Source organism: Xiphophorus maculatus, chromosome 19, assembly GCF_002775205.1.
Source record: "Xiphophorus maculatus strain JP 163 A chromosome 19, X_maculatus-5.0-male, whole genome shotgun sequence".
In the NCBI taxonomy this organism is placed as follows: domain Eukaryota; kingdom Metazoa; phylum Chordata; class Actinopteri; order Cyprinodontiformes; family Poeciliidae; genus Xiphophorus; species Xiphophorus maculatus.
The window spans coordinates 15,114,931-15,140,705 of record NC_036461.1 but is presented as its reverse complement, the minus strand read 5'-3'; the positions used below and the strand labels follow the sequence as shown (position 1 = coordinate 15,140,705).

At 39.1% G+C, this 25,775-nt stretch overlaps 1 protein-coding gene across 3 annotated transcripts in view; it reads right to left on the bottom strand.

The window, feature by feature from the left end:
* alk (ALK receptor tyrosine kinase) overlaps positions 1-25,775 on the bottom strand; it is a 408,994-nt gene that overhangs the window by 4,306 nt on the left and 378,913 nt on the right. For all 3 annotated transcript variants that reach the window (XM_023352508.1, XM_023352509.1, XM_023352510.1), the window contains 11 exons: positions 25,259-25,400; positions 23,162-23,329; positions 20,793-20,891; positions 14,627-14,782; positions 13,628-13,741; positions 11,403-11,589; positions 10,587-10,677; positions 10,345-10,409; positions 10,131-10,260; positions 8,678-8,775; positions 5,510-5,602 (listed from right to left, as the gene is read on the bottom strand). In XM_023352508.1, the coding sequence (XP_023208276.1) occupies positions 5,510-5,602; positions 8,678-8,775; positions 10,131-10,260; positions 10,345-10,409; positions 10,587-10,677; positions 11,403-11,589; positions 13,628-13,741; positions 14,627-14,782; positions 20,793-20,891; positions 23,162-23,329; positions 25,259-25,400 (1,343 nt within the window). The remainder of the gene's footprint in view (positions 1-5,509; positions 5,603-8,677; positions 8,776-10,130; positions 10,261-10,344; positions 10,410-10,586; positions 10,678-11,402; positions 11,590-13,627; positions 13,742-14,626; positions 14,783-20,792; positions 20,892-23,161; positions 23,330-25,258; positions 25,401-25,775) is intronic.

The following is a 25,775-nucleotide window of genomic DNA, read 5'->3' as shown; positions in this document are numbered from 1 at the left end:
TTTTTAGGCCTCAGCAAGATGGATTCAAGCGTCCAGAGGATCCTGGGAAGTTGAAGTTTAGGAATTATTGGACGATAATTCCAATAATTATCATCCAAGTTTTTTTTCTTTAGGAAGACTTTAAAAGAAGATACCAGAGAGGCCATATTTTTTTCCTGACTTGAACATCGCTGAACTCTGATTGAATAATATCGAGAATATTAATGAGATGGAGGCCTTTAGTGAAGAGAAGTGTGCTAAGATTCAGTAGGAGCAGCAGGTCAGAACAGTATAAAAGTACTAAAGATGCTTGTCATGAAGGGGTTGAACAGATTTGACATTTAAAGTAATTTAAAGTGGCTTTCTTTGTTGAATTTGGAGACCGCACTGGTAACATTAGTTATGTTGAGCTATTTAAATTGTCCTTAAATGATTTCTTTATTGCAAACAGCTGCCAGCCTCTACATTTTCCTATAAACCTAATTTGCAGATTGGGTTGATGGTGGGAACTCTGAAAGAATGTCCAATTAGGAAAAAAGAGAGGCTATCACTCACTGAGATGTTTCTAATTCCTGGCACGGGTAAAGAAAGGATCTCATTTGTGTTATATCTAATTTTTGATGCTCATCAAGGTCTCTGCCTGCTTTATTGAACAGAGCGAGGACAGATGTGAGGCCAGTCCGCGTCCATGAAGAAAAAGAAGCGTCTGAGGATTTATGATCTGTGGTGTCACAGCTGCCTTTGTTTGGCATCTTTTGCTTCTGCAGAGCAGTAAATCAATTTGGCATTTAACTTAGTCATAAAATGTCAATCTTCTCCCCAAACACTGCTCTATAAACACAGAAAGCACTTGAAGATAGATAGTACAGGGGGTGCTGGGCACTTGCCAGCCGCAGGCCAGGAGATTTTGGAACTTGGTAAAGGAGCCGCAGCAGCTTTGCTGATTTGTCCCACGGCCGACCAGAGCGGATCTGTTATTACAGCGGGGGGGCTCCCAGGTGTTGACGTGGCGCAGTGTGAGCAAACAATTCAGCTGGTTCTTTCTGAATGGATACATAGATATATAATGCAGCAAATATAAACTTTCTTCATAAAATGATTCAGTGACGAGCAGCAGAAGCTTGGATAAATGCAGCTCATCTGAGAGTCTAACATCATGGACATGAAGTTCCACTTCACACAGTTTATTTGAGCTGCTCTATTTCCAGCTTAACACAAACATGATTCTCAACTAGAACTGAAAGAGTGAGCTTGAATTTTTATCTATTTACATATACAGGCTCAAATAAATTCATGCCCACTGATAGGTAAAGGAACCTTGGACAGTAGCAGCTCAATCAGACACTCTTTGGAGACATCAACAAACTTCTGACCTCTCCTCTCCACAGAATCTGAGATTCATTTAAATGAATCCGAGATTCATTTAAATCCGGTGGATTTCCTGGTCTGGACCCGGGCTTCAAGCATTTCCATTAATTTCCAACATCTTTACCAAGCTTCAGCCATCTGGTCCCAAATGAGCCTAACCAATGACATCACATTGGTTTGAAAATCCGGTGTTTCTTGACTGAAACCTGCAGGACAATAATCCCACATATTCTTCCAGACTCAATTTGGAAAAACACAAAACTTTTGAAGCAGATAAAATATAAACCTTACAGGAAATTGTTACTTAATTGAAACTTAAATTAACTCCAAATCCTCTAAATATCCAGCCAGAATTCTGCCAGATGTTTTGCCATGTCTGCAAAATATGATGCAGGTGCAGCCAGGCTAAAAGCAACACTGGACCAAATATTAGTGTAAACATGTACATAATTGAGCCTGACTTCAAATATTTGAGAGAAAATCCACAGATTCATATTATTTTGAAATCTTGCTTGAAGTTTGTTCCTTTTTTCAAATCATGACTAACTAGTCTTATTGAAATACATACTCTAATTTATTGGCAATAACTGTTAGTAATAAACAATAAAGGGTTATGTTTTAAAACTGATGAAGATTTTGCATTTTGATTATTGGAGATTCAGGTCTGAATGAGTCAGAGAGCCCAAGCTCTGCACTGCATTTGTTGAAAGGGACGTTTGAAATGAAGTCCAAATATTAAACACACTATTTGCAGAGGCCTAATAAGACAGGCAATATTCATGCAGTACAGCCAATCTGTAGCTCAGTCTCAGAAATTAAACAAAAGCAGGTCCATTTGTCCAGAGTTACTGTTACTCTAGAGCACAGGCGTCAAACTCCAGTCCTCAAGGGCCGCTGTCATGCAGTTTTTAGATGTGCCACAGCTACAAAACACTGGAATGAAATGGCTTAATTACCTCCTCCTTGTGTAGATCAGTTCTCCAGAGCCTTGCTAATGACCTAGTTATTCTATCCAGGTGTGGTGCAGCAGAGGCACAGCTAAAAGTTGCAGGACACTGGCCCTAGAGGACTGGAGTTTGTCACCCGTGCTCTAGAGTATTAAAATACAAATTCACCGGATTTTTAAAAATCTAAAGTCAGAATGCTAATTTCCTTTAACTCAGAGCTGCAGCTGTAGGTCTTCAGGGACTCAGTGAGCAGAAATAAATTCAGATGACATGCAAGCTGCTAATACAGTTAAAAGGGAAATGCATACTTATACGATTGGCAGTGGAAAATGACCCAATCACTGAGGCAGAGAAAACAATCACTAACAGATTCTGTTTGCTTGACAGATTATCTAAGTGCTCCTGCAGGGCTCTTATTCACCCGGCCCCTTAATCTTTCACTTAAAGTAAAAGGATCCCAGCAGTGAAGGGAAATGGTTCATGGCAACATGTTTAGACGTACAATTACAGAACGGGATACTGCCATCATCTTCTCCCCCACCCATTTCTTTGTGCTCCTCTAATCATTGTGTCCGTCCTTATAAAGAACAGCAACGAAGCTTCAATGAGACAAAAGCAGCTTTCCCACAGTGCTGCTTTTAGAAGAAAAGCAAGGTTGCTGCGAAACATCGATCAACACACGCTTTTTGTTCTGCTGCTTATTGGTTTATCTGTTGGCGAGAGCAGGTAAATATTTTGATGAAGACCTTTTTCAATGAGCAGCGGATTAGGGAGGATTAAGACGTCTCAAGATACTGAAAGCTTTGTATGCCTGTTGGTGTAACTCTGAAGATGAATCAGGTATAAAAAGCAACAGCGGAGGTCAGGATGGCCTGGCTGTAACACCTGTAGCTGGTGAACTGGACGTCCAGCCTGCTTTTATGGAACGTCTGCACCTGGATACACTCCTACAGGCCTGTCGGTAAGAAAGTACACTCTGCTTCAGTTCCTGTGTTTTAAAGAACATGGCGAATAATTTAAGAGGTTTCAGATTTTGGCTTTAAGATGAATCCGAAATGGAACATATTGGTATTGCAAAAATAAGTGCACCCCATTAAACAACAGCTTGCAGAGTCGTCTTTAGTGTCAATAATTTGCTCATTTTCTGTGTTTTGTTAATCTGTCTTATGGTTCTGGAGGATCTGTCCCAGTTTGTGTCAACCTTCAGCTCACAGATAGTCTTACGTTTTTCTAGCATTCTTTTGAACTCTGAAGATTTCGAAATGGAAGATGCACAGACCATAGGAACGCTAAAGAAACCCCTAACTTCATCCTGCCTGTTTGGGTTCCTCCCCATCATCAGGCTTCACCTTATAATCAAACAGCCACGCCTGGCTAAAAGCTCACTGTGGTCTTATGAAACGCAACTACAGAAAAAACAAGGTGTGTGGTTACTTTTCTCTTTAGAACAACTCCAAATACCAGACATTTTGGGCTCACAACCTTTAGATTTGTTAGAAAACTGAAGGTGGGTGAGATCAGCAAAACTGAGTCCAGAACCAAATCCGAGTCTTTCAGTGGGGGCTGTGGATAAGACTTGTCCTCACAATCTGATAGTCTCAGTGTTTTTGCAAAGAAACGTGGAAAAAAAGCTGGCAAGTGAAGATGTGACATGCTAGTAGACATCTTTTTGACAAACGGGGAGCTGGAAAAGAATCGAAAGTTACTTCATCAAAGTCTTAGTTTAAGAGTGTGCAACTTAAACCACTTTTTTTTTTTTACTGCTGTAAGACTTAGACTTTTTGGATGTTTTCTGTTGAGTTTTAAAAGTTACATAAAAGATTAAATTATTTACCCCGACCTCACTTTGTTGCAGCATTTCAACAAGAGTGTTTTCACTTTTTATATCCACTTTACCTAATTATATTTATTACTCACTCTGATGCTGATCAGTTAATCACTCCGAATGTCACACACAGCTTGTCCATGTTTGCTTTTCCTGTTTACTACATAACAGTTTGGAAACTTATTTATTTATTTAACAAAAATTTAAATAGCTATTATTCCTGTTGAGTTCCAACTAGTAGAGCCCAATAACTTAAGAAGAATAAAACGTTTTTGTTTTTATTTTGACCACAGCTGTTCATTATCTGCACCTGTGAGGCTGCGTAAACCTGTGCATGCTGGTACGTCTGCGAGTACAAAAATCTGGCATTTATCAGAGTCCTTGTCCCTCACTGTGCTGCCTGTCCCCAGTGATCACCTCAGAAATAGTCGTCCGTGGCTCTTGGCACACAGCAGTAGCACCACATCGCGAATTGGCTGAAATAATACAACAGTTAAGTTGCCAGATATGATCAGAACAGGGATCATAAACCCTGACACCGTGTCACCAGGAAGGGACCAGAACCTGGATCTGACAACCACAATTACATCAGGCTGTCCTAGTGCGGCTCTTCAGCAGCTTTCCCCGTCGGATGATTCAGGAGCGCGAAGTTGATACCGGGAAACGCTGCGACAGATTCCTTCTGCTCTAATTTCTGAGACGATGAAAGTCTTGGCAGCTCTCCCTGCTGGATTCCGGGTTCATCTAAACTTCATCACATTAAATTGTGTTTGCTGGAATTTTAGGATAATTAAGACATTGTTCAGCTACAGATGAGCTGATGTAGATTAAATGATGAATCAGTAAAGCAACGCGATGAATTACACAGCTGAACTCTAACACTTTTTATTACACAAGGCAGAAAAACTAGTAAAATCTTATTCAGATTTTCAAACCATTTCAAATTACACTTATTATAATTTGACAAATTTCAGTCCACAAGTTTCTTGTGAACCACTTTGTGGTAGCAGATGGGTTATTTTAATACCCATCATACTGTGCCAACTAAAATATTTTAGAGGGTCCAATTAAATTAGGATTTTTTTGTGCCAAAAGGTGCAATAAAAACTGTTTTTTTAATTCTAATTAATGAACCAGTGTTGTCTAAGCAACCAGGTCTCACACCATCTATTTTTTTAACTACCCCCTTATTACACAGTGAAAGCACAGCTGACTTCACCGATTTAGGAATACTTTTCTTACTTTTGACAACTAATGTAGATTTCATGTCCAAAGCTCAATTAGAAATAAAATTACAAAGAAAATGTTGATGTGGTCCCTGTTGTATTGACAAAAATGGGTTATCCTGAGAGAACAAGCATTATTTCATGTGCTGCAGATACCGGTGTACCTGTAAATGTCTCTAGCCATCCCAAAGTCTCCGATCTTGGCCACTCGACCCGGCCCTTTGCAGGTTAAAAGGCAGTTCCGAGCTGCAATGTCCCTGAAAGCCAAAAAAAAAACAAGCATTATGAGATCACAACTCATACCCACATTGCTGGATGGAGCATTTAAATAAGAGGGGATGCAGAGCATCTGCACAGCTTGACTTATGCCTCATCTCTTCTGTAGTTTAGCATTTTTTTTGCATGCATTTATATTTATAAAAGAGTTTGGTGTGCAAAACGCCCACAGTTACTCCCCTTTTGGCTCTGAACTTTAGTCTCGCCCTGGGCTTGCCGGCATTTAGCAGCTTCTGGATATAAATGCTGCAGAGTCATGCAGGGAGAGCGGCTTATAGAGGAAATCTCATATTTGCACAGCACAGATTGAATCTTTAAGGAGAATATATGTAGAGCCCACACACACACTGCAGTTTACTCCTCCAGGCACCAAACCGTCTGGAAGTTTTAAGGAGCGACGCTGAGAGCATACAGAGCTGTGGCAAATACGTAACCATGGCGACATTGTGTTACACGCGGCTCAAAGCAGATCATGAGACAGGAAGAGGATGAAGCTGAATAACTTGCAGTGATGGACGCCACAACAGAAAGAAACACATTGTTTTGATGTTTGGCCTCGGCAGCCTGATTCAGAGATAAGAAATGACACAATGAGGATAAAGTTCTAGTTCAGCCTGATTTAAACCGATGCCTTTAAAACCGGGTCTCCCACTTCAGAGTGTCAAACTGTTCAACCTAAGTTGCTTCGAAACTACTTTAAATCTGAGAGTAATTCATCTTGAAACGAGAAGTGACTGCTTTTCAGCTTCTTGTTAATAAACTCAGCTTTCAAAACCAATCGGAGAGACTCGTCAGTTTCATCACGCCACAGATCTTTGCTATTCAGAAGTAAGCTGCAAACATTCAATTGTGGCATTTCTCAGGTACATAAAAAGACCCAGAGATCTTTATCAAAAGCCTCTTTCACCACGACTGAATCCAGCGGCTTCAGGTTTGAATAAGCCCTATAGGTTTTCCTTGACATTTGATCACAGTTAACCTTTTTGATTGAGCCGAGAAATATGTTACTTTAAATGAAGAATAAAATGCTGCAGTCCTGCTCAAGGAGAGGGAGACAATGCTGGTGCTAGTGGTGCTGGTTGCATTTGGGCCGATCTGCTTTTCAATCAAATCTAATTACGCTAATAAACAATCTACAGTTTCACTAAATGTGTAGTGTGATTAATATTGTTTAGCTGCAAGATGTGTTTAAAGAGTCCTGAGAAAAACGCCAGAAAACTATTTCAACATTTGCTACATTGATGATGATGAACTGAAACCAGCCAGAAGAAAACAAAGCTCCTTCATTGTGTCAATAAAATAAAAAATAAATCAATAAAAATAACAAATAAAATCATGTTAATTGGAACGATTACATGCAACTGCTTAAATTTGCTGAAAGTTGAAAGTATGACGTTTGACTGGCCATGCTGGTATTTTAGCAAAACTAGCCATACAGGAAAATAAGAGGCATAATTTCACAGCGACATTGCCTTTGCTTCTAGCATATTTATTATTTGCATGTAGGAGAAGGGATCAGAATAGATTAAAATGAGCAGGGTAAATCTTTAGGTGCTTTTTGAGGCGATAGGCTTCCTAAGTTGCCAAATGGTTAATTTTGCCTCTGCCCTTGCTAACATGCCCAATGACTGCCAGTTTGGTTTATACAGTGAGCCATGTTACATGTTCTGCCAGAAAATTGTTAGGTTGTCGAAAGCAAACTGCTTCTATGCAGCCTCTTTCTGCGAATACTGTTCACCTGTGCTGCTCCCGAGGAAATGTCTGCATGCAGTCGAGAGGAATTTCAAGGCAGAAGTGTTTGAATTACTGAGTGCAGTCACTTAAATCGAAGTGATGAACCCATTCACGTTTTATATATCACCTCTGAAAAGGGCCACAGTGCAAGTGAAGGGCTATATTTAAACCCGAGCAGTCCTTGTATAATGATGGAGGAGAATTCATGGAAATCTGGTGCTTCCAGGCAAGGACGAGTTTTAAAATGCAACAGCTGCTGCCACAAACAGAGGTCTGACTGGAAGGCCATGCAGCCCACAACCTTATATAAACATTTACAACTGACTTTAACAACAGTAAATTTTAAGGGTTTTTTTCTCTGCAAATCTCACAAACAATTTGTTGTAATGTCAATTTTTTCACCTCTGTTTATTATCTGAGGTTCATTTCCTCAACACAAATCTGCCTCCACTCCCACCACGACGAAGGCTCTTGCATTAAATAAAGAAGACAACAAATAAAACACTCCATGAGCCATTGGTCATTTACTGGATTTTCAGCTGGAGAAATAATGAAAGAAACATAAAAGGCAGATTAAGTTGTTCTCAGACAGCATTAGCCCTCTGAGTTAACTTGTTGAAGCTGCACACAGCTCGTGATTCAAGCCTTTAATCCACCTGAAAAACGAGCGCTGTTCATCCAGCGCCCGTTACTCAACAGCAAGTAAACACACCTTCATAAAACTGAAATAAGCCTCAAGGACAGCAGTCGGGGCAATTTTAATACAGGTTTGAAGAGAGAAGATTGGGTTGTGCAGAATATTTTAAGAGTCAGCCATTAGACGGATTGATGTAGCTTTACTGTGCCACGCTGGGCCAAACAAGGTTTAATAGGCTCCATTTGTCAGCAGCTAATGCTTAAAAGTCCGCAAGAAGATCCTATTATACTGCATCAACACAAATGTAGAACCAGCATTGACCTTTCCTCATTTTAGAAATGCACAAGATTTATTTTTCTTTTCTTGCGGACATTTTTTAGAGCTTTTTTAACGTGCGTCCTCTCATCCTTCACCAAGCACGGTTACTGCAGATCTGCTCCTCTGACTTGTGGCTCAGAAACAGACCGTAAAAACACAAGCCGGCCAAACCATCTGGCTGCTCGCTTTCTAAACTCATTCACTTCTTCTTTCTGAGATCATATAGGAGGCACGAAGTGTGCAGAGTCCATATGTTAAGAGTTGGATTGATGCAGTTTATTAGTGTGTCTATTTGATGAATGAGGGCAAACTTTTACTCACTATATTTATAAGCACTGCTGTTTTTGTTTCTCATCTGTTCAGATACCTGTGTATGAACTGGTTCTCCTCCAGGTAGTGGCAGCCCTTAGCGATGTCTCTGGCCACGTTGAGAAGGTCTACCATGGTCAAACTGGACGGCTGGTCCTAAACCACAGGAAGAGATACAGAAAGAGGCCAGAAATAACGCATTACTCAGTTTATCTAACGAAGATAGCAAATCTAAATACAGAGCAGAGACTTCAGATGGACATTAAATACAATAAACTTTTAAACTTTTAAACATTTGCTCCAAAGTGGAGCAAATGTTCAGTTTCATAGTGTTTTCTCTGAGTTTAGAGTCTCTAAACTCCCACATGGGGCAGGAATGCATTCAGAGTCAGGTAACCCATCTGAAATGTATTGATTCTAATTCCTTTTAGTATTGCAGGATGCAACCACATCAGCAAGAGAAGCAGCTCTACACCAAGCCCCCCCATGATTAAGAAGCTCGTCCAGACAGAGCCACGTCATTCTAAAGATGAAGAGCAAGTTTAGCTCAAGAGCTTCAATTTGGGATCTTTTTCTTCAGGACATGAAAAGGTTCAATTCCTTCACACAAAAATGTATCACAGAAAACCAACAATTATTCCAGCTGCTGCTGAAAAATTGTTATTTCAATGAAATACTGATGAAACACTTAGAATGTTTTAGTTCTGCTTTAAAGAGAAACACCAGCCTAATATGATGATATTATTTGGTTAATTAGTCAGGCTTTCTACTCAGGCAGAGCCAGCAGTCAGCTGCTTCACCTCTTAAAACAAAGGCCTCTTCTTGAGAGAGTTGTTGATGAAGGTTAAAGCGAAACTTTCAAATCAGCCGTTTTGGCAGAGATTGGCATTGTGTGGGCCATTTGAAATTTCTCTGGTTATTTCTGAGGTTCTTTTCCCCCCAACTTATACCTCATCATAGACTGTCATTCCAACTAATAATTGCTTTTGCAAGGAAATAAAAATCAATGTCAACCATCAGTAGTGTGTTTTTCTTGATATGCGCCTTTAGAGTCCAGGTACGTTTGTTTTTCATTTAGCTGCTTAGTGTTGGAACTGGTTGTTGTTGAGGTCAAAAATATAGTTTTTGTGATTTGGATCAACCGTTCCCCATCATGTGGATACGCACTACACTGCATGTCGCTCATGTCTTGCCTATATTTAGCCTTGTTTCATGCCTGCACATGTGCATCCACCTGTTAAGCACAGGATGTGAATAGAAAGCCTCTAATGTGCGGTTTTATTTCTAAAACTGTTGGCCACCTGTCAAGCACCAAACTGGAGACACAGTTTGCATCTGGCTGCACTTAGCAGCCGCTCTGTTAGAGTTTAAAGAGTCCCTGGGGAGACTCCAGCAGGTGAATGAATGCTGATGGTGCCTGATGAGTTTACTACAATTTTAAAGTTAATGTCACTCCTAAAGTAAAGGAGTTATTTAAGTAATCGACTGTTAGGCAGAGCGGTGTGTCTCACCAGTCGGGGTCTAGTCTCCCTCAGGAAGGTCTTGAGGTCTCCTCCAGCCATCAGCTCCAGCAGGATGAACCGGGGCATGGCCTGCAGACTCACTCCAATACAACGCACAATGTTCTGGTGGTTGAACTTACTGCAACACAGAGAAGAGGGGGAATAGAACCATTGTTGAGTGAACAAGACATAAGGAGGAGAACCGTGTGTGTTTTGCAGTTACCTGATGATTAGAGACTCCATGAGAAAGTCCAGCTCATCTTGCTCAGAGCAAACCTCAGGAAGTGTCTGGAGTGAATGAAATTATTCTGCGATTAATGCCAATGTGCAGAAATAAATACTGCCTTTCACTAACGATGCTTAAGATGAAGTTCATTATTTCCCTTATCCAGGATCTAAGCTGCACCCATATTTATAAAAACAAAGTTTGAGCTTTTAAACTGCTGTTTCCCCAGCAGGACTGACCTTTACAGCCACCTGCAGTGGACTCGGTTCACCAGGTATCCCCACAGCCAGACCTTCATACACCTCCCCGAACGCACCGTGACCCAGACCCCTGCGAGGAAGCACACAGCCCTGTCATTTAATGCTTCCATCACTATTTATGTTTTAAAACAGGCTACGTTGTCTGACAAATTGCATCGGAGACCATTTTAAATAGGAACGTACATGCAGGACCAAAGTAAGATTTCAAACTTTAATGATTTCTGGCCATGTTGCATGTACAAATTTGTCCTTTTCATAACGATACAGACAACATCATACTGAGAGACACTGCCATATAATAGAGGTACATTACTAGACAGCATTACCACCAGACAACCCAGATGAAAGCAAATCCATTGTAAAAATGTAAAACATGCTGGTAAAAGGTTCACAGACAGGAACAGTCAGGATGACAATCACACATTAAAGCATTCACGCTGAACATGTGAAGATATTTTAGTAAATGATTATGGAGAAACTAAACAGAAGTGACTCTGGAGGGACTTTTTAGGAAGATTTTCTTATGTGGCCATAATGTGAAGAAGTGTGCAGCATTCAGGCAACAGTGACCTCAATCCAGGATGATCGTCCATCATATGACTTTTTAATTGGACCAATCAAAGATGACCATCTATTCCTCGGTTAATTTAAATTATATTAGATAATTAGGAGCCCTTTCTAAATGAGATAAAAAATTACGTTGGGAAATTAGATTTTTAAAGGCCAACATTGCTGCTTCTTATATCGGACTCTTCTCTTTAGTCTAGCAGTTGTAGTTTGCAGTGATTTCCCCACCTGGTGAGGGAAATGTTGCGCCGTGGCACCTCCTTCAGGTCGCTGACTGTCGCCGTCTTACCGCCGAAGCAGTAGTTGGGGTTGTAGTCGGTCATGATGGTGGAGGCTCGCAGCTTGCTGAGCTTGCAGTCCGGACTCTGCAGCTCCAGCTGAATGGACTGCAGCTCTGTGTGTTTTCGCCTGTACACTGGTCATAGAAAAAAACGAAAGAGTTTGATTCCCCTGTCGAGGTGTCCACAATTTAAAAAACAAACAAAGCCCTGAAACCGATCTTCTTGGAGAAAATTATTGCTTGCGGCTACACTAGACAGGCTGGAATGCTTTTAAAGAGGTTATTTCCCTAAAGACCGATGTTTGAAGAACAGGGACTGTGACACTGAATTATTTCTGTTTCTGAGTTGCTGAACCCTCCATGTCAGATGATGGAAAGAGTCTCAACATTAAATCCAACATTTAAATCTGTTTTTAAAATAATCACATCATCTTAAACAAACTGATATTTACATCATCCGCCTCAAAATAACACGAATGTCAGACATCTCGACCTCTCACAGACCAAAGCAACAAGCCTCGACCCTGTAAACATATTATTCGTCTGCAGTTATAAGTGTGTATTTATTTACAAAGTAATGTCTGATCTACAAGCACTGTCAGCTGATGGCTAAGCAGCTATCCATCATGAGAACTCGTCTTTCTGCTGTGTCCTTGTTTAAATCCAGCTCCTCGACATGTGGGGTTGGTCGTCTGAGTGTGAGCGGGAGTGAGCTGGAATGACACCATGTCTGCATATCTGACTGTCGTTGCCTGAAAGCAGCCAGTTGGATGGTCTGTCCTGGCCACAGGGATCAGCTTTTGTTTTGACAGAAACTTGCTAAAGGCTGAAAGGGAGGAGGCATCAACAGTGACTTTTATGCAACCAGAACAAAACTAAATGAAATTTATTAATTTCAACAGTGATATCTGGAAGACTAGAGAAGAGGAACCAGTTCAGGGGCTGAACTAGGTCCAGCTCTTGCTCTGTTTCTGTTACCGCAGAAGCAGGGATCTGCATTTTTGACCCAAAGTTATCAGAAAAGGAATTTATCAACACATTTTTTAATTTTTTTGTGGGCAATTTCAACTTTAAAAACATGCGCTTATTTTGTAATGTCAACCAATTTGTGCAGTTTCAGAAGCTGAATCAACATGTTTGGTGTGTTTATGTTTTAAAAAGTCAGCTCAAGTAAAAATGGCGTCTTCACCCTGGTGGGCATCAATCGGCTCCTTGTCAGTAGTAAACCTCCTGCAGGAAACACCGTCATTAACCAAATCTTCACAGGGAGAAACAGGGTGAGATTTATTACACTGGAAAGTATTTTATCTGTCAGATTGTTTAAAGTCACAAAATTGCTGTTTTTGATTTGGTTTATTTTTTTATAACATACATTTAAAGAACTACTTGTTTTAAAAGAAGATTCATCAAGAAGGTTCTTCCATTCTTAAAGAGGAATAAATTTATTGTTTTCTGAACAAGGGATGACCAAGCATTTACTTGAGGATATGTTTTTAATGAAAAACTAATTGAAATCCAGCACTGGAACTGTTTTAATGAAAGTGCATATATTTATGAACCAACGTTATGGTGGTTGGAGTTTACGAGCTTTTTATGCCTGAATAACTCATAGGTCAGTGTTGAGTACATTACATTATTGTATGGTACTATAATAATGAGGGAAATAGTGTCCAGAATACAAATAAAAAGTTTGATCAACTTTGAGGAAGTCTGGAGATCTCTTGAAATGGTTACAATATGTGGTTACTTGGAAGAAAAGAAGAATGAAACAGTTAAATAGTTCTGTACTTACAATATCCTAAACAAAACTAAATATAATATTTATTTAACACTCATACTGGGATGTAGCGGTACATTGTAATAGTTGTGTATTGAGTCATAAGTTGTAATTACAACTGCGTTTTCTCAAAATCATCAAAATCAAACATGGCTGCCATTTACATAAAAGGTTCAGTTATCAATTTTTTGGGGGGAATTCATGAGAGTCGCAGGATTATAGGATTTTACAATAGGAGTCTATGAAAATGTTGTAACAGCTTTTTTTTGCAATGAATACACAAAAATACTTTGCTTCCTTGACCGGGAAGTGAAGTTCAGTGAAGCTGTGTCTGACCTTACGATTAGGCAAACAGAGACACCGTAACCGTGGAACATGAGGGCGCTTTATACGTACTTATCATGACACCAGACACCGCCAGCAGCAGGGCGGCGATGAGCGCCGACGTACCCACAGACAGACCCAGAGCCAGGTGGGAGAGAGACGGCTGTGGAGGCAGCCGGGTCGCCTCTGAGAAACGACAGGAAACAGCAGTATCACACACTGGTAATCTTCCCCGGAGGAGCATTAACATTCAGCGAGCCACACACATCTCCGACTTAATTAATGATGTGAAAGGGATGACACAACAGAGCTGGGGAGCAGGGACGGCTGGTGCATGTAAAAATTGTGAGTTGTGAGGGGGGGTATCTAATTTCTCTTGTCTGAGCAGAAGAACAAATCTGCAAAGCGAAACAGACCATACCGAGAGCGTGCCCTTTAATGACCTTACATCATTAATGCAAACAGATCTGCAGATCAGGCTATGCTTAGGCCTATTATTGTGATGGTAATAGGCCTGGCTTTGTGTTTTAAATTATCGAGTGACACTCAGCCATGCTAATTATTTTCCGAATGACATCCATTAATGTATTATTTACAGAGATTACAAATTATATTTGAAGAGGCAATTCCACCTTCACAGGAGTTTGTCTATGTCTCTCATTCCTAATTTAACCCAAGAAGAAGAGTCAAAAGTGATATTTAGCTTCTGCTGATGAGGACTGGCTAAAGATCTCTGCATGAACTCAGAGAATGAGGGTGAAACCTCGAGTTTTCTAAATCCACATCAAGATAGAGGGCCTTTCTGTGATAACACAACCTGACTAATACCTCTATAGTTAGCTTATACTTATTATCATAAATGATTAAAGGTCTATTAAATAAAAATCCCAAGACAAAGAAATAATAAATCTCAGTCCCCCCCAGGCTTCATTACATTTGGAGATAAATTCATTATCTGTTCTCTGAGTCACACTCTGTTAGAGGCAAAATCCTGCTATACTCATTTCTACATTTATTTAGGCGAAAGGATGAGAGATTAGGAGCAATTGTGTGGAAGATTAAGGGTCTGACCCGAGGCGTTGATACAGGACACGCCGTCTGCGGCCAGGACCAGGTCCTGGTCGCAGTAACAGATGATGCCGTCTTGGCTCTCGTGGCATTCGCTGCTTTCACAATGGCTGCAGTTCTGAACGGGGCTGATGATCACTTCTCCGTCTCCCTCTATGGCTGTTGGTGCGAAAACGCAGAAGGAACAGCAGATCAGACGTGTCTCTGGATATCTAAACTGAAACACCAGTACATAACCTGCATGTAGAGAATATTAAGCACACTCTGGTTTACCTGCAATCGCAATTTGTAGTCACTTCTGCAAGCCGTTTGGGTCTCAAAAATGATTTTTGAGGACATAATATGTTTTAGTCTACACTAGAAGACATTGCTGACTCTATGACTGGAATGTTATAGGTGGTTTTTGTGCTGATTTTCTGGCTTAGCATTTTTACTTTGGTCTCTATCAAAAAATACTCATTTCTAAATTCTTGTTGCTTCACTTACTATACATGCAACCCATCTTTTTAATATCTATATCCATTTATCTGAGCCAATGCTCTTGGCCTTATGTTATGCTGTTTTCATATTTTCCATTTCATTTGATGCCTTGTATCTTTTAAGAAGAAGCTCTTGTTTTTTTCTGTTCTGGTCCCTGAGTATTGCATGGTCTGACTCAGGGTGAATTTACTGGGGCGTCCTCTCCTGGGAGGTTCAGCAAACGTCTTACAAGAGGACAAAATGTAGAGACGCTTAGCTTGATGATTAGTTAACCAAGTGTATCTGATCAAAGCCCCTTGCTTCTGCTTTCATTGATAAATTTAACAAAAGCATCAATAGTGCAGCTTTGTTTTTTCCACATAACTGTAGATTCAAAGAGCCACTGTAACTTTCCATTTAAACCAGCAAAGACCTCACACTTCTCATGATTCCCACCACTGTAAGCACACTAAGCATTTAAAGTGAATACAAAAAATGAAAAACGCTAAATCATAATTAGTTTTGTTTCATTTAAAGAAATCCAATTGAAAAACCTCTTTGAATGCCAACTACAGATATATTTGACTATATTTTGCTATTTTGATAACTGCTTAAACTTAGACTTAATTTCTTTACAGGCCAATTAATATCAATTTGGCATTTTATAATTAAAAAATAAGGAATCTGTGTCAGCAATAGTTAAAACTCTGATGTAATTTCCTGGAAATGATCCACAAGCTGTCCTGGATGGTAAATGTTCCTCTCCGTCAGCCTGCTTACAGACTGTTTTGTAACACAGATTAAAGTTTAATGACCAAGCAAACAGCAGCAGCTCTGGACAAGCATGTGTCTTGAGTAGGATGTTTTGAAATTCTGGATGATCCGGGAGAAGTTGCAGACGAGAAATAATCCATTATTCAAATGGTGCAGCATCACATTTGGGAAAAGACAAAAAAAAAATAAAAATAAAAGTAACATAAATCTAAGCAACTCAAAAACCAATTCTGTTCACAGATGTCAAGACGAGTTTTCTAATATTTAAGGTTTCCAGTATTGATATTGTGTGAACAAATGCCCCAGATTTTCATTACATGCTTTTAAAATTTAATCTGTTTTTACAATCCTATTGAAATTGGAGGTTCTTTTGAGATATAGTCTTTCTTTGAGCAGTTCCCACACAACCAACAACATACCGAAACTCTTTCATATGAAGTAATAAAAGTTGTGATATGCAGGGTGGACAATAAGGAGAAATTGTTTAATTGCATAGCACCCAGTTATAAAAACACATGAGGAGCTAATTTCAATCTAATAACAAGCATTTGTTGAAAATGGCTCATCCATCCATTAATCCCTGTAAATAGAGATCCATTAATATCATTTCCTGCTCAGTGTGTATAGTATTCATCTCAGTGGCCTACACTGACCCTTATGTTTGAATCAGAAACACAATCTGCTCTGATGGTTATCTGCAACAATTCATTCCCTCTCTGGGATTACGGCTTCCTGCCACAAAGAATTTCAAAGTGATTTCACAACATTTTCTTATTCTTGATACAAGGACTTCCGGCGTCTTGATTGTGAACAGCATGCAGCAGGGACAAAGCAGTCTCACATGAATTAGCTATGGATTGTCAGTGAAAGCATGTGCTATTTAGTAAGCAAAGGCAATGCAGTCATCTGCAGAATCTATTTTCTCCCATGATTCTTTTATCTACTGAAAGTACAAATACATAAATCTAACCCAGAAACACTGGGGAGGTTTCCAAGGAAGAATACAAATGTCCTGAATCGAGCTGCTCACTGCATACTAATGAGTATATGTGTGCTGTGTACTGTGCATCTTTAGACACAAGTCAGCTCCTCCATGTTGAGTGAAGAGGATGAAAGGTTTTTTGGAAAATATTTGCAGATTCAAATTCAGTCCTATTCAAAAATATGTTATTTGTCTTTAAGATAAATTAAATGATGTTGTTACTCAAATTATCTAAGGTTCTTGAAAGAGTTATAACAGATGGCAACGACTGTGGGCAGAAAATAACTCCTATAGTCACCTGTCTTACTATGGTATCTGAAAAAGCCTCTGACTGAAGATACTCAGTTGTAAAGCAGTCTGATGAAGAGGATGCTCAGGGTTGTACTGTTATTTATTTCCTATAGAGACCCTCTTTGCACCATTATCTCCAGTGGTTCCACAGAACAGAACCAGCCTTCTTTATCCAGTCGCTGAGGCTTTTAAGTCCCTGGATCTGACGCTGCTGCCCCAACAGATGATGGCAGTAGAGATTACACATATCTCCACAACAGACTTAGCTTTTTGTTGCAAACACTGAAAGGCTTGAACTTCCTCAAGAACAAGAATCTGCTTTGTTCCTTCTTGTAGACATAAAACAAAGGTCCAAAGATGAAGAATTTAACCCTGGACAGCCACATCCCAAACTAAGAGCCTTCATATATTTTGTGCCTGCTCTGCCACGATGCCAGGCACTGGCACCGCTGCGAATCACATGTTCACACTAAAATTCCTCCTATCCCCATTTTTGACTGTAAAATGATTCAGATCTGTGGCTTTGTTTGTAGACAGGTATCTATCTGGCGCATAACTTATCAGTTACTGATAAGTAAGTTTAAGCACTATTAATTAAATCAAGGAAAAGTTCTGATCTTCTGCCAGAATCAGCTAAAGCACCTAAATAACTGTGCGACTCTGTAGCTTTCTTTGGATTTCACTGGGAAAATGACAGAAATCAATGATCAATTCAAGAAATGAGAGCTTGTTTGAATGATAAACACGAGCTAAGGTCAACAGATGATGAATGGTGGATTGCGGCCCAGCTTACCAAGCCAGTTAATTATTTATCAGTCTATTCTTCATGTGACAAACTTTTCATCTTTTCCATTAATTTGTGAACAATTTCATCTCTTCCATTTTCGTCATTCCCACCCACATCCTGCTTCCATAATTTGATAAATGGCAATTTTCTGTGTAAATGATTTACTGTGAATGTTAGGCTGTGATGAAACATGACTCTGTTTCCATGAAATTACTCCTGTTTTAATCAAATGGGCATCAAATTAATTCAATCTCTTTATTATTCAGCCCCGCTTTATTTTTCTTCAGCCATTAATGCTCCGTCTTTTCAGGTCACATGTATTTGCATCACTTCATGATGTTTTTTCTTTGAATTAAAGTAAATTTCTGGTCCTTTCAGCCCCACACTGCTGCCACCAAGTTGTCGCTGCTGACAGCCTAATGGAGACATGTCCCACATGTTCCGGCCCACTAAATCCTGCAAAGCTTTCGGGTTTCAAATGCAATCACTAAAATATTTCACTTGCAATAAAATATTCAAAGTCAGCTCTGAGTTGCCACCTTTAAGGCTTTCATTATTGTCAAACCAACTCCAGAGAATAAGGGATAAACATGTAGATTTTAAAATACAAAGGCATGAAATATTTTCTATTACTCCACCAAATGTTGTGGAGCTGTTGACTAAAGCTGCTTTGCTTGTGTTGAAGCTCAGATAGATGGAGGCGATTTGAAAAACCACTTTACTGTGTTGTCTATTTTTCTGTGTCTTTTTGTTCACGGAGCTGAGTGCTGATGTGTAAATGGTCAACAAGCTTTTAGCCAGCGGTGAGGTTTTCAACGTCTGTGTCTTTAAAAGCCTGTCGGGTTCAAATGCATGAGCAGAACAGAACAGGAGAAGGACCACAGGTTGCAGATGAAAAAAAGTGCTGATAAATTCATCTTTTCTACCTGAAGAGCTGCTGATCAATAAAACAAGAATTGTTTTGGAGTCGTAACTTGAAATGCCAGTGGCCTGCTCCTCTGATATCATAGCCGAGATGTTCTTACTCTCCTGTACTGACCACTGAGGGTTTTGAAAGCTTAATTTGATGCAAATTCATTCACAGAATAGAACGTTTTAGTTATAGAACAATATATTTTCACAACCACACTGAGCAACTTCTGGCAGTGAACTTGTTTTTGTAATGTTTGATTACGTAAAATGATTCCCAGCTCCACATTCAGTGGTCAAGAAAAGAGCTTTGTTCAGTTCTGTTCAACTAAGTTTATACTGAGATTTTTTCAAATAATCTCTCTAAACATGCTGAAAAGAGAATTGCAACAAAGATCAATACATTTGAAAAACATTTTTTGGGGCTTTTAATTAGCTTTGTGTGAGGCTTTTAAAGTGGTGATACTACGATTTTCTTTTCTGAGAACCCATAAATGTATTCCAGGTACCAATTATCATTACATGCCACAGTTTTTGAACTTGGAAAAACAGGAAAAGGTTTACAACCATAAAAACTCAAATTCGTCATCAACAAACCCACTTTGTGCTGATGGACGAAAAAAACGTCCACCTGTACATTTGTTTGAAAAAATATCAACCGACGTCTGTGCTGCTCATTCACCTGATGCGCAATCTCATATAGTCATTGATTTCTGTAAAATGTGCTTGTTTTCTTAAGCCACTCATATTTAGATGTTTAATAGGATCCAAACAAATGTTACTCATTTCCTTGGTCAATGCAGGTCAGGGTTCATCCAGTCATCCACAGTCCTTCTAGGTAGCCCACTGAGCCCTTCAGTTTAGACAATAATGAAGGCTGTTTTTAGGCTTCTTTTCCTTTAGCTAAATTATTGCTATTTGCTCTCAAAGTGCCTGTCATATTTTTTCTTGCGCACTTCCTATTTTCAAAAACATTGCTTTTGATTTTGTTATGACAGAAATGGTTTTAGATCCAGAAGAAAAATATTAAATGGCTTTTTAACCATTTAGTTATTTTATTTCAGCTTGGAAAGCAGCAACAGTCCAACTTCTTCCCACACTGGCTGTAATGAGGTTTGTTTCTTTCCATGCTAACAGTTTTACTGTAATATATCATGATTGCTTTCTTTTTTAATTTGTAAAAAAGATTTTTGAATATCTGCATTTGTTCATATAACGTTTTTAGTTACATCTAGGAAGAAGCTTATTGAACATGCCAATGTTTTTCTCAATAGATTTATCTCTAATGGTGTCTGTCAAAGTGTCTGTCATATTTTTTCTTGTGCACTTCCTATTTTCAAAAACATTGGTTTGATTTTGTTTTGTTCAACCTTGGTCTAAAGTAGAGAACAGTGGACTGGAACCAACCAACCTGATTCTGGAAGAATTTTTACAACTTCATGTTTCCACTGTCAGCAGAGAGCTCTCTCACTGACATCATATTTCCTTTCAGTAAACCTTCTGCAACTACTTGCTCTGAATTTTAAGTGCAGACTCACTGAACTAGGACTGCGCAGGTATTTGTTGGCGATTAAATTTAATTTTTTTTTTTTTGCAGTTAGGTTTACCAAAGCAAGAATGTTGAGCTAGGACAGGGGTGGGCAACTCCAGGCCTCGAGGGCCGGTCTCCTGCAACTTTTAGATGTATCTCTACCTCAACACACCTGAGTCAAATAATGAGGTCATTAGCAGGACTCTGGAGAACTTGACTGCACTTAGGAGGTGATTCAGATGTTGGATTCAAGTGTGTTGGACCAGGGAGACATCTAAGAGTTGCAGGACACTGGCCCTCGAGGACCAGGATTGCCCACCCCTGAGCTAGGAAGTGAAACGGTTCAGAGATTGTCCAACAGAGTTTTTATTCCCACTTATGAACTCTGTAAAATGTAGTCAATAGTTTCAATTTTTTGTGTTTTTCCCAATGTTACCTTTCAGAGGATGAAGGAACAGCTCTCCATCTGGACCCAGAAATGACGTACCATCATCCCCGTCGGCTGTGGGGTTGTTCTCTAGCGAGGTGTTTCCTCCTGGACAAGAATAGATTAAGAATGAACTAGAAAATTTCTGAAGAAATTTAAGCGGGGCCTACCAAAGTGTGCCCATTGGTTGGAACCCAGCGTTCTGATGCTAATTTTTAGCATCAATGCTAAAGTAAGCTGCAACGTACTCAATGACATGTGGAGAGTCACAAGCAGGTGAAAATTAGTGTATAAGCTAAAATTTGCCAAAATGCTACTGTTAGCGTAAATGCTGCCACTGGCATTTGGGGCATGACTAGCATGTCTTACATTGACATTCCTCCATGTATGTGTGCTAAACATGATTAATATTTTTTTTAAAAATAGCTAAAAAGCTTATTTTAGGGAAAAGACACTGCCTGCTAATGTTTGTAATAATGTGAATGCACTGCCTTCTGATTTTTACTTTTACTAAAGTAATTTGTAGTTGGTGAATTTTGCAGAAAAGTGATCTTTTTTTTTGTCATTGGTGGTAAATATATTACAAAATAGTTTGTTACCAGAAAAAAACTCTCATCTCTTAACATCAAATTAATAACAAGTAATATTATTGTTTATAAAACATATGCTGTTTTTAAATACTGCGTATCTGCTTAGACACAAGAAATTTAGAGTTGGTAAATTTTGCAAAAGTAAAAATCAAATGTTTACTTTGTAGCACTTGGTTACCAGAAAACTTGCTCATCTCTTAGCAACAGGTTACCGTAACAACAAATATTGCTATTGTTCAAAAAACAATAACAATTCCTCTATATACTTCGTGGCAGTTTGTTATTAAAAAAAAAAACGCTCATCTCTTAACACCAAATTAATTATTGTTTATAAAAAATAACTCCTTTTGAAATACAACTTATCTGCTTAGACACAACAAATTTAGAGTTGGTAAATTTTGCAAAAGTAAAAATTAGATGTTTACTTCATGGCACTTTGCTACCAGAAAACTCACTGATCTCTTAGCAACAGATTGACAACAAATATTGTTATTGTTCAAAAAACATAAGATGTGATGCTCTTATTTTGACAGCCTAAAGTTATTGTCTGTTTAGCAGCATCAAGTTTCATGAGTCATGTGGAACTTACTTTCTTTGCTCTTCTGCCATCTTATCTATATTAAGTGTTCTGTCACTGTAGTCCTGTGGTAATTAATCCTCTGTGAAACTGTGACATTTCACTGTGACATCATCTATGTTAATTTTATTAATCTATTCATGAAGAAATGTTAATTGTAGGTTAATCACTCAGATAAAATAAGTCCACATAGTATATGAGATATTGGATGCTCAAGTCCAATATTTCTCTGACATCTGATTTTTTTTTTGTTTTGTTTTTTTGCATAGTCCTTCATGCTACTGAATGATGCACCTGGAATCAATCAGTGTTAGCCATTTACAACCTAAAACCTGTCTACAGAAGTAATAATGGATGATGTGTCTATAGATCAATTTTAAAATGTATTCATCAATGAGAGTCAAAAGTATTGCCACAAAACCATGACAACACAAAGGAAGCTTATAAGAAAAGCCTTAGTAATAGCAATGGTCATTTGAAGTACATTGACGCCAATGTTTGTATTGACGTCAGTTTAGATGCACAGTCACAGCCAGAAGTACGTAGTGGGGTTGGAATGTAATGTGTTTCACTGACAGACTTTTTCATATTTTCATGATTATACTTTTCAGCCATTATTCACATCCAACTTTACCGCACCTGGTGTGTTCTTCAGAATAATGATGCACCCCTCATATCAATGACATAAAAGTGGGATAAAATGGGACACGAGCGTTCAGATTGCTGACACTTTGAAAACAATCAGATACGTATCAAATTTACCACTACATATGGAAGTGGGAAAATTTCAGATTTTTTTGGAGGGTGAATATATCAGAATTGCACTGCTCAAACAACCATGAAAAAGTCAAACAGGCATGGCTTGCACTTGGGGAAATAAAATTGGATGCTGTATGAACACAGCCAAAGAGGAGACCAGTGACAGTCTCTTCAGTCTGACACCTGCTTCCCAGAAACGCCACTCAGCTTTACTTAAAGGGTTGATTTTATGCTCAATGTTTGCCAGAGTGCTTTAAAGAGCAGATATCAAAAGTTAAGAAAATAAACAAAAAAAAAATATTCAAGGTTAACATTTATATTGCAGCGTTAAAAAAAGGTAACAGTACAGGTTGAAAAATAGTTATTTTAACAAAAATAAAAACAACACACTGGCAAATAGCTTGAAGCAGCTTATGAAACCTGGAGGAACTGGCAGGTCTTCATGAACTCACCTCTGTAGCCTCCGCCGCCGCCCCCTGACGTACATCCACCCCCGCCGCCTCCAAAGCCACCACGGGTCTGCCAGAACTTATGACAGGCCTGCCCCCCCTGGCCTCCCAGAACCAACGGCCGACCACCCTGGCTGACAGGAGAGCTGTCATTCCAACCACCGCCTCCACCTGTCACCAAACAAACCCGTATATTTAATGTCAAAGTGCTTTGGAAGTTGAAAATATCACACACACAGAGTCCTCCATAAGGACACTGAACACATAAACCTCAATAGGTGACCACTGACTTAGCTGTCTTTGTCTAATTCTTTTGAGTTGCTTTGGGTTGAGGAGTAGGCAGGACAAGCGGACACAAAAGAAGGTGTTTACCGTCAGTCAAAACGGTGCACCCTGTGGGTCGAGAGCAAGTTAACCTGTCAGAATATGACCAAATGAGAAACTTGGAGAAACTACAAAGCCAAAGCTCAGATCTGAAAGATGCACAGTTACAACCAAGGTTTGCTTGCTGAAACTGAGAAACAATGCCAGAATCAACAATTAAAATGCTTGCAAAAATTATTTTAATGTTTTCTACATTTGGAACATTTCATGGACTTTAATGTGCCTCCATAAAAGCTGCAGAGCCTGGTCTCTGTGACAGTAGCACCAGTTTTATTGCTGAAAACACAGCTTTCTTTAGCATATCTCCCATTCTCAGCTAAAGACAGCATTAAAGCTTACAGAGTTGTCAGCTTCTGTTAGCTAATGTGTTAATGCTGGCATGTTAAGCAAAGATGGTTTATCAGCTGCAGTTAAGACTTTAAACTGAGTTAAATATTAGTCTCTTGGCTAATTTTAGATATTGCTAGTACCCCTACACTACATCAAAAAAGATAGCATGTTCTAACCTCTAGAGGGGTTAGCCAAAGTTAGCATACATCAAATGTTGAAGTATGGCCAGCTGCTAAAAATGATTGTTGTTTGTTTCAATAACACATGGTGACAGATTGATAAAATGATAGTCTGTAATGCAATATTGCAACTAATGGAAGCAAAAATTCTTCTGACCAAAACAATGTTTCTACTTCTGTGGAGCACAGGATGAGTCCCTCAAGCCACCAGAATGCGATTCATATTTAATCATCTTCTATGTGGCTTCTGATGAATCATTATGCATCAGGATCCTACCTCAAATATTTTACACTGTCAATAAAACAACTGAAAGTGCAACAGAAATGTTTTTTCCAACTAAAAAACGTGCCATAGAAACCAATTTTATTGATTTGAATATCCCGATGAGGTGACATTTTCACAGAGACATTGGAAAACACAAACATCAAAAGCAGCAACTGCAAAAGGAAATTCATTATAACATAATGTTCCTTTTTTCAAAAGAAGTGGTGTTATATACTTCTGCACTGGAAACAGACAATGCTTTATTTTTCTGGTGTTTTTGAGACTTTGCTTGATTTTTCAGTTCAGTGATCTCTGCAACCATCTGCACGCTGTTACAGAAATGGCTTGTTATGCATCACCAGGTGTTGAACCGTCTGTTGATTGGCTGTAAGTAGACAGGTGGGTTAATTGCACACCAACAAGCGCAAATGGTAAGGGCAGCATCCGCATCATGTTGTGCTTAAGAATTTAGCAGTATAATGAATATAAATATTGTATATAGTGGGATTTTTCAAACTTCTGACTGTATTTTGGACAAACACTAAAATATTTGCACAAATCCGATAATTATGACACATTTGGGACAACTGGTTAGGACTGGGGATATCGAAGAAATGGTGAAAAAGGATTTTACTTGAATTTAAAGGGAATTAAAGTAAAGTAGTTGCCAACCCAAGTCTCTGATTGCCCCAATTGCCTTCTGAAACAGAACTCAATTATCACACTGTTTTGTGTTTGAGCACAGACTCTGACACACAGAGGGGGGATATTTATGGAACAGTAATTACTTATATAAACCTCGTCAGTGCGTTTCCCCTGAAATGACTTATTTCACTGACACAGATGATGGCATGCATGCACAACTGTTTTCTCAACAGCATTCACTCACACACAAACTAACAGCACTGAAGCACACCAGTGTGCTGTGCTTATGTTACGTACCTGAAGAGTGAGACTTCCCATTGCGTCCTGGTTGGCTGGGGTCATAGTCCATCTGCTCCAGCTGGGTTTCTGATTGGCTGCTGTAGCCTCGCCCACCTCCGCCAGCAGCGACGATGAGAGGGATGTACACTCCTCTGTCCACCTATATCAGCATTTTTTGCAGTGTTACAGTGACTTAGGATCTCAGGATAATTTCCCAGGTTGATGTGCTTTACCACTTCATTTTAACTTTTTGAAGTTAAAATGAATCTGTAAACTTGAAAGAATCTGAATTTAATTTTTTATTGTGCTCATCCTCAATTATGTACATTTAACATGAGGACCAATGCACAACTAATTTCTTGAATAAAACAAAGAATTGAAAAAGTGCAGTTGCATTAGTAAAATTTTTAATATAGATTTAGTGATCCATTATATCAACCTAATACTTCTGATTAGAAAAGAGAGAATCAATTTCTTCATTAAATGATCCAGAATATATTTGAGAGTGGATCTCCGGTTCATAATGGGCTTTAAT